The 9,261-nt window shown below is 37.2% G+C and overlaps 1 protein-coding gene across 12 annotated transcripts in view; it reads left to right on the top strand.

The window, feature by feature from the left end:
- The first annotated feature begins 244 nt into the window (after positions 1-244).
- LOC139981981 (uncharacterized) overlaps positions 245-9,261 on the top strand; it is a 471,811-nt gene continuing 462,794 nt past the window's right edge. For 11 of the 12 annotated variants that reach the window (XM_071994453.1, XM_071994455.1, XM_071994452.1 and 8 more), the window contains exons 1-4: positions 245-359; positions 1,559-1,867; positions 7,161-7,487; positions 8,320-8,608. In XM_071994453.1, the coding sequence (XP_071850554.1) occupies positions 296-359; positions 1,559-1,867; positions 7,161-7,487; positions 8,320-8,608 (989 nt within the window). In that variant the 5' untranslated portion in view covers positions 245-295. The remainder of the gene's footprint in view (positions 360-1,558; positions 1,868-7,160; positions 7,488-8,319; positions 8,609-9,261) is intronic. The other variant, XM_071994454.1, reaches the window with a different exon arrangement.

The raw sequence follows: 9,261 nt of genomic DNA, 5'->3' as shown, positions 1-9,261 counted from the left end.
CCGTTGAAGTGATTTTGAAAATTCTAAAATATGAAACATTTGGTGCCTACAATCACATTCTAGATAACAATGGAAACTAAAATTACATCATGATTTTACAATACTTTAATCGTCAATAATGAATGTCATTTTCATTAATAAAGATTTTTCTTCGTTTTAACACAATACAGTTTGGTAACAAGATGCATATTCTTAGCCTCTATTTTATACATCTACAGGATCGACTCCTTCGGTTTTTCTAACGTTTTTTCGTTATTGTTACATTTGAACAGAATACAGAACTTTGGACAACAAGATGTTTAATTTCAGACTCGCTGCGGTTGTCATCTTACTCCAATATTCACCATGTATTTATGCAGGTAGTTATTACTGTCTGACCTTTGACCTAAGATGAACAGTTATATACTTGTGGATGGTTGGATGTTGATTTGGTAATATTATGGTTAGAGCTCAATCATTGATAGTTCAATTACAAATAACTAAAATGGGGCCTTATTGAACGATATCACCTTGTGCACACTATATGTATTGTACAGTATGCACCTACTTTATGTGTTAAGTTGGCTTAAGAAACCTCTATTATGCTCTACAAGTACAGTGGCAGACAACTATATGTTGTACCTGAGTAGAATACTGTAGATCTGTTTCTGAGTATTATAGGATATATGACTACTACCAGAACTGGATTATCGATCCTCGAGGATGACTACATTTTATGACCCTTTATACAACATCCCTATCAGATCCATGTTGTCCGTGCTATGCTCTGACAGTTATATGCCTACAGCGATCCACATCCAACATTGATAACTAATGCTCTATCATATCGTGAATATAATCACACATTCATGGGCGGTAATAGTTCATATTTGTATCCAATATAAAACATAATCGGTATCGATATGAAAGAATGTCCAGTTGAGGATATCACCAACTCATCTAACTGATGAAAAGTCAGAGAAATACAAATGGTGTGTTTTCACCATTAATATCATTGCTTTGGACCAAGATCTTTTAGAACCAGACATGGAGCATATATTTGTGAATCCTATAGAATGACATTACTTTTGTTAAACATTACCTATTTCCAGACCTAGTAGAAGTAGTTGTTTTTACCTCATACAGTGGCAAAGCTAGGGGTATTGGTTAGGAGGGGCGAGAATGGTCGGTAGGGGCGCTTTCGACACTTTCTAAGCGGACCACTTAGCGGAGCGCCACCACAGGTTGGTGCGTAGCGTACAAAATTTTATTTGAGTAAAGATACTCCCTAGATCGCCGGAAATGACCCTTTCCGGGCCTGGCTAATTTGCAGATAAACGAAGAATTAATAGGTGTCATCGCCAAATTGCACCAACAAAATGTGAAAAATGTCAATAGGTAGATGAGAGCGCAATAAAAAAGTCAATAATCGCGAATAAGTAAAAAGTGGTAAAGAGCTGAAAAGGGCGCCATCAGTCCATTTGAGTCATCGGGGGCATCCGCCCCTGACTGTATGGACGCTCCGCCACTGACCTCATAGTATTATATTTAATGTTTATTGTCTTCATTTCTCTTCCAGGTGGCTCTTGTCAGGAAAATATTTATTTGGAAGTTGGAAAGCAAGGTGTAGTATCTTGTGACTTTGAAAACTTTGACATTATTGGCTGGATTAATGGTGATGGAAATGTGAGAGATACTTCCCCATTCATTTACATAGAGGGTTCAAAGATATATGGAAGAGGGTATAGGAGCGGAGACTATGACATGCATCCAAATGGTTCTTTGATCATCAATGAAGTAAAATTGAAAAACGAATTTAATTACACAGTTCTATTGGTTCCTCCTGGTGGTGGAAATGAGTACTTTAAAGTCCCAGTGAAAGTCTATGGTAAGTATTGGCAGTCCCATTGAAAAGAGTACTGGTTCACCTTTATTTTGTCATGACGTAACGAAATAACTTGTAGGAAGACTCCTTTTCTCTTGTGTAAACATTAGGATGGTAGGTTTTAAGTGTTGCTGGCTCGATGCTGTGATGAAGTTGACGGCCGTGTTGTAAACTACATGTATGTAGCTTTTAAAAGATAACATAGTTAAGTTTGATACGTTTGATACCATTAATAAACACTGTTATCATTCCAGGCTGTAAACACCACTTTGATATATGACTGAACAACTAAAATGTAGCCATTTGGGTCCGTTGCTATAGAATGCTGCACAAAACGTATTACTAGATTGATGATCTTAAAGGGTGTGAAGACTCGCGCAAAAAGAAACGTCTAATGCCGGTAATCTGACCTAGTTTCGAATGAGGTGTAACAGAAGTGTTAGACACCACCATCGATTCCATAAAATACATACACAGCTTGCTACCGTCGGTAATTAGACACTAGTGTACAGTCAGTACAAACAGCTGTGGTCAATACCCACAGCACAGTGTTCAAACATTACAGCGATGGACATCTCAGGTCCAGCTAAAGCTAACAATTAAGGTATCACGTTTCATTACTGTCTGTATTTTGTAGCGACAAGAGAAAAACTTCACTTGCAAGCAACGGAAAGTTAACTTTTTCAGAGCGCAGCACGTGGTTTGGGGCGAGTCTTTCAATGCCTTCAAATAACATGCTTGTCTTGAGCAAAATTGAAAAAAAAATTGCTGGAAAGTCATTCACAGGTGTTCATGTTTTGGTCAAGAGAAGTAGAATGTGTAAAACATTCATTGAATGTTTAGGCCTGTGCAACCGGTTCACACAGGGATTTCAGTAACTACTGTAAATCTTAAAGTTTTGTACCACAGTAAAGACTGGATTGTGTCAGCCTGACAAATATGATACATCGGTACCGTGTGCTATTAGGTTTACAGTTAAAACTGAGGATATGTGTAATGCCAAAAGGCATCAAACTGGATTTCTTGGAATTAAACATATCCTCAGTTCTTACTGTAATCCTAATAGTACATGCTACCGATTTATAACACGATCCAGTCTTTACTCTGGTACAACACTTAGAGATTTACAGTAGTTATTGTGTCCTCTGTATGTATCGGGTGGGGCTGTGTGGAGTTGCAGATTTGTCATTGATCAAATCCTTGTACTGTTTGAGCTTTTATTGAAAATTAGATTTTATTGGACTATGACATTTTGTAACACCGACCGACTTTTCTTATTTTTCTCGCTGTAGAAAAGTCAAACAAAATTTTCAATAGGTACAGCGGCGATGAAGACAGATGATTAATTCCGTTTATTCGGTTTATTGATTTGTTGACTGATTTGTCGATTGAGAATGAAAAAAAAAAACATCACAATGTAAACAGTCTCTATAAAAAATTATAAACACCATGCTTTTCTATAAAAAAAAGTGTAGAATTCTGTCGTGTGGCTATACTCATCCCCTACGTTGCAACTACTATATTTGAACACGGTAGTGTGTTACTGTTATCCTAACACACAAGTGTACGCAGTTTACGCAATAACGCAGTCTACGCAATAACGCACTGCATCAAAACACCATATTCCTTCTAACAAAGACTAAATGCCTAATTATCACAAAACTGTCGAGACTTTGCTTTTAAAATCTTAGCAATGTTAGAAACAATATGACAAATTAACAAACATAAGCTTGGCTATTCTTAAACACGTAAAGCAGCTTTCAATTTCTCGTCAGTGGCACTGATCCTAACTATTACCCTCGGTCAAGTCTAGGCTCCATAGAAATACACACATATTACGATGTCATTTGTACTACTTAGTTAAATTGTAACTATGTGGAACAAAAATACGACATAGTTTCAATCTTTACCAAAGAATACTGTCTCTGTTTCAGTCGACAACACAGCCTATCCCTTAACTGCGTTACTTTAACGGTAACGGTACAGAGAATGCTACATTCTCTTTAGATTAAACTATTCTACTTCTTTTACCCTATAAATGCATCAATACATACAGCAAAGTCCTGTTATGCACATAATTGAATGTCGTTAAAGTCACTTACAGAGAATAGGCCTTTCCTGCTATAGGAGCGCCATTATATCAGTGCTTTTTTGTGTCGGGATACAATCAGACTCGCTACGTGGTCAACTCAAAACAACAACTTGCATAGCGACATCACAGGTTACCTTTTAGACGCTATTCCCTGAAAGTTAGAATAAAAAAGAAGTAATTAGCATACTTATAGCGACGTAGTTGTCGTTACACTATCAAGGCTAAAGTTCAATTAATCAAGTAAAAAATTAAACCAAGTTAAAACTAAATTAAAATATCCTTTAAAATAAATTTATCCTATCAATTAAAAAACCCTGATAATTACATTAATATTGCCTTTTGTATCATTTTAGATACATCATATTTTAATGCTTGTATGCAAATTAATGCCATGCAAACATTCTTCTCTCCCAAGTTGCTACTCTAAAAGTACAGTACTGCTTCTAAAACCAAGTTTTGTGTCTCAAATCGAACTCCAAGTCGTACATTACTTACTGCTTGAGGTTGTCAACACGTGTTGCTATTGTTCAATTTTCAACAAAAGACCAAAACTTGATTTGTTACGAAGAAAAGGTTTCACACACTGTAAGTTAATTGCCTAAGGTTACATACACCTGCTATACATACTACTGTGTAAAGTAAAATGTTACACATGCAAAATTTGGTATGATTAGTGTTTGATTTGAGAGATTGATGTAAGAGGATTAGTTGACAAAAGGTATGTATGTATGGGTGTATGTATGTATGTATGTGTGTGTGTGTGCGTCTGTGACACTTGCTTGGGTACGCTCTATCTCAATAAGGGAATGTTGGATTGAGGCCAAACTTGGACTATAGATCCCCCATATAGAGAAGGTGTGCCCTATTGTTTTTGGTGCCCGCAAAGGTCACCAAAGGTCAGTTATGGTCCAAAAACCGAAAATATTAAAACTGCAATAACTCCCAGTTCCAAGGTGTGACACGGTTGATATTTTTGGACAAGTTGCAAATGGTATAGGGGAATATTTTCAAACTTAACGGTCATGTGATCCGAGGTCACCAAAGGTCAATTAATGATAAAAAACTAATATTTTTGCGATAACTTGAGAACAAATTGTCCGTTAGGGTTGGGAGTTGCTTCAATGTAATCCAATTGTCGACCCGCATCTGGGTGTCCCTTGACCTTAATTTGACCTCTGGTGACCTTTTCGTGTTTTGGGGATTGTTACAGTTTCGATGCTATTTTCAGATGTTAAAGGTACCTTCTGATCATAAATGTCAATAGGTTGACCCCCGGATGAGCTTTGTGTGTGAAGTTATACGAGGCCAAAGTTAATTTTCAGACATTTAATGCAATAACTCCCAGTGCCAAGGTAAGACACGGTTGATATTTTTGGACAAGTTGCAAATGGTAAAGGGGAATATTTTCAAACTTAGCGGTCATGTGATCCAAGGTCACCAAAGGTCAGCTAATGTTAAGAACTAGTATTTTGGGGGAGAAAATGGGCAAAGAAAAAATGTTTGAATATGTACAGTTTTGATGCTCTGTGTAGGTCTCACTGATCAAAAATGTCAATTGGTTGACCTCCGGGTGACCTTTGTGTGTGAGGTTATGTATACAAGTCCAAAGTTAATTTTTAGACATTTAATGCAATTAAATCCCAATGCCAAGGTGTGACACGGTTGATATTTTGTGACAAGTTGTGAATGGGGTGGTGGTACATTTTCAAACTTAAAGGTCATGTCATCTGAGGTCACCAATATCTGTTGACCCGCTTGTAGGTGACCTTACATTTCTTACATTTTCGACGCCATATTTAGATCTCAAAATGCCTTTTGATCAAAAATCCGATCACAATTTGTGATCACAAAAGTGTTGGCTATAGTGTTGGTTACTTTATGGGTACATGTAGGACCACAATTACTTGGACTATTTGAGCCCAATCTTGCTTGATAATATGATGTGTATTGACATATAACCCTATGCAAGGAACCGCAGTGCCCTTGGGCTCTTGTTGTAGGAAGGTTGCATTGCTCTTGTGTAACATTAGGAGGGTGCATTGCAAGTGTTGCTGGTATGATGTTGTAATGATGTAGGTGGCTGTGTTGCATATATAGTATACATGTGTCGTTATTATTGTACTGTATGGATCACAAAGCCGGAGTTACAAAGAAGCTCTATATAACATTGAATTAATATCACATACAACACATTTCAGGTGCAGTGTAAAGTAGTGTAGCCTCTCATGTTATATATACCTGTTAAGTTTTGTGCTAGCAAGCTAAAGTTGTTATTAAAGGACAATTATAGAAATTAATAGTGTAAAATTCATGTTTCTACCCTCACTCTTCCAGTTTACTCCCCACCTAAACCCCTGCAGAATTCCTGGACACCCTTCTCCAAGTATCTTTTACATGCAAACAAACTATATGAAGAAACACCCAAAAGAAGTAGAACAGCTCCAAAAGTAAACAAATAAGGTCACACTCCGGTTTAACGAAACGGCTGCTGTTTCTTTTAATGTCCTGTAATACTAGTCACTGTTTTGTTGTTGTTGTAAAAAGCTCTTATTTGAGAATTTACTTTTAGTCATTACCATAGTCCACATGCCTTGTACATATAATCTCAATGTCAGTTTAGAAGAATGCCATTATTTGATAAATTCACAGACCTTTGCCACTTTTTGCTAATGTCCTTTCTACGTAAGACCTGCCATGACCTCTGTAAGGACACAAAACAATACCCTGCTGATAGAATAGCCTAGCTGTCATTTTACAGTATACTGTATACACTTCTTTAGTTTCAAAATCTTAGTGTCCATGATAGTGACCTTACCCCTACTTCTACTGTTTTGCACACAATTCCATATCATGATTAGTAGCTAATTGTTGATGGAAAATATTGGCAAGTTTTGAGTCCAATCTTGAAGTTTTTGTCCTTACAGTGACCTCTAGTCTTATGGTTTTACAGTATTTCCATTCTTTGTGACAGCCTTATCTGACAGAGTGCCAGTGACATGGTATACATATGATATTACAACAATCTCCTTAATTTTAAGTGATGATTATTACATTTGTTACATTTTCCATCAATAGTAGAAGACTGCAACATTTCTTTGACTTAAATCAGCCAGTAATAGATATAAATATTTACTGTTTTCAACAGTTGATTTGATCATAAGAAAGAAATCTTGCAATTAATGGTAACTCTGTTTCTTTTTTCAGTTCCACCTGACCCTGGCTATCCTGTGGTAAATGGACGAACCAACCAAGTCGTTATACATGGAAAGACAAGAGGTTTCATCAATTGTTCCATGACTGGCATTAGACCCAGAGTTGATCTGGAATGGGTTGCCTCACCAGATGAGATTTCTCTGAACAGTTCACACAGAGTGACTGATAACAGTGATGGGACGTATAATACATATCTTAATTCTAGTTATAAAGTGGTCAACAGCCCAACTGGGAGAGTGTCTTCCAAATGCAGAGTAGCTGGAGATTTGGCAGCTTTCATCCCATTAGAAACTACCGTCTACTTGCTGTTAGAACAACGTAAGTTGCAGAGACAGAGAATAACTTATGTGTTCACAGAGATGTTAATGCTACCACTTTGTAGTTTTTACAGTACATGGATTTGCACGTACTTTTTGGCAGGGTTTGACCACCAATTCTGTCTCAGGGGAGGGGTTTCAAATGTTTGACATCCTGGGGGAGTGGTGTTAGGGGAGAGGGTTCCCATCACCTTTTAATAAAATGGTGGGTGCTTAGATGCAAAATTGTGCTACAAACCCTTTTTTTGCAACTGGTAAAAACATTTTGAACCTTAAATTTGTACTTTTATGTTATTATGGGAAGAGGTTGCTTCCCCCAGCCCTATGCCAACCCCTTCAGAAATATTAGTCAATGCAGGGTTCTTAGAAGCAAATAGTACTATACTTTTCAAACAATTTTTAAGAATTTTAAACTGTTTGTGTCACACATGTAGCAGATCTTTGCACAGTAAGGTGATGTCTTACACTAAGGTATGATAATGTTGTTAACATTTAAGAAACTTGCAGGTGTACTTTCTAATGGTGCATTTATCATGGCTGTAAATCTGCATTATTCTATACAGTACGACTAATTATTGCGTCTGGACAACCTTATGTGAGGTAAAGTACAGGTTGTCAGACAGACCACAGGAAAAATTCCTTGAAAATGCTGTGGCTGTTTACAGTTTGTAATTCACAGTTCTGTGGTAGCTACACTGAATGTCAGGCCTCACAGCATCCATAAAATCAGCAGGGCCAGTGTGCCACAACCTCAGAGGGGTCAGACCAACATATTTTAATGATTGCATAGTAAGCAGACATGAATGATCGCTAACTTTCTTTCACCATGTTAGGCTTTCCTGTCCTAAATGGTTTGGCCAATCAGCAGCATGTAGTTCTGGATGTGAACAGAGAAGGTGAACTAACCTGCTCAATGGATAAAGTCTTACAAGATGTTTCTTTAGAGTTGGTCACAATCTTCCCAGACTCATCAGATGAGATATTACTGGATAACAAATATAACATCACAGTAAATGGAGATGACACGGTTAATATCACACTTACCTCGAGGTTCCAGGTCCTGAGTGATTCAACCCAACATTTTACCCTAAAATGCAGAGTATCAGGTCAGGCAGCAGACAACCCAGGTGAAAATTCCAGTTAATACCTGTTGAACTGGTTTTAACAGGTACCTGTTGCAACTGGTATTTGGTGACAGGTAATAACAGGTATTAAATGGTATTAACGGGTGTTAACTGGTATTGACAGGTATTAACTGGTATTAACAGGTTTCAACTGTTTTCAACAGGCATAACAGTTTTTAACTGGTATTAACAGGTATTAGCTGGTATTAACAGGTTTCAAATGTTTTCAACAGGTTTCAACAGGCACAACAGCTTTAGCTGGTAATAACAGGTTTCAACTGTTTTCAACAGGCATAACAGTTTTTAACTGGTATTAACCGGTTTCAACTGTTCTCAACAAGTTTCAACAGGCACAACAGCTTTTAACTGGCATGAACAGGTATTAACTGGTAATAACAGGTTTCAACTGTTTTCAACAGGCGCAACAGCTATTAACTGGTAATAACATACTGTATGAACTGGTTTCAACTGTTTTCAACAGGGGTAACAGGTTTAAACTGGTTCTGTTTTCAACATGTCTTTACTGGTATTGAAAACGTTTGAACAGGTAAGAACATGTATGGAAGGTTTTAAGCTGGTTATAACAGTAGGATTTTGCACAGGTTCAATTGTTTTCAACAAGTTATCTGGTGAAAACAGGTGGCGATGAAT

This window comes from Apostichopus japonicus, chromosome 16, assembly GCF_037975245.1.
Source record: "Apostichopus japonicus isolate 1M-3 chromosome 16, ASM3797524v1, whole genome shotgun sequence".
NCBI lineage: Eukaryota > Metazoa > Echinodermata > Holothuroidea > Aspidochirotida > Stichopodidae > Apostichopus > Apostichopus japonicus.
Note: the sequence above shows the minus strand (reverse complement) of the source record. Positions and strands in the feature narration are given on the sequence as shown.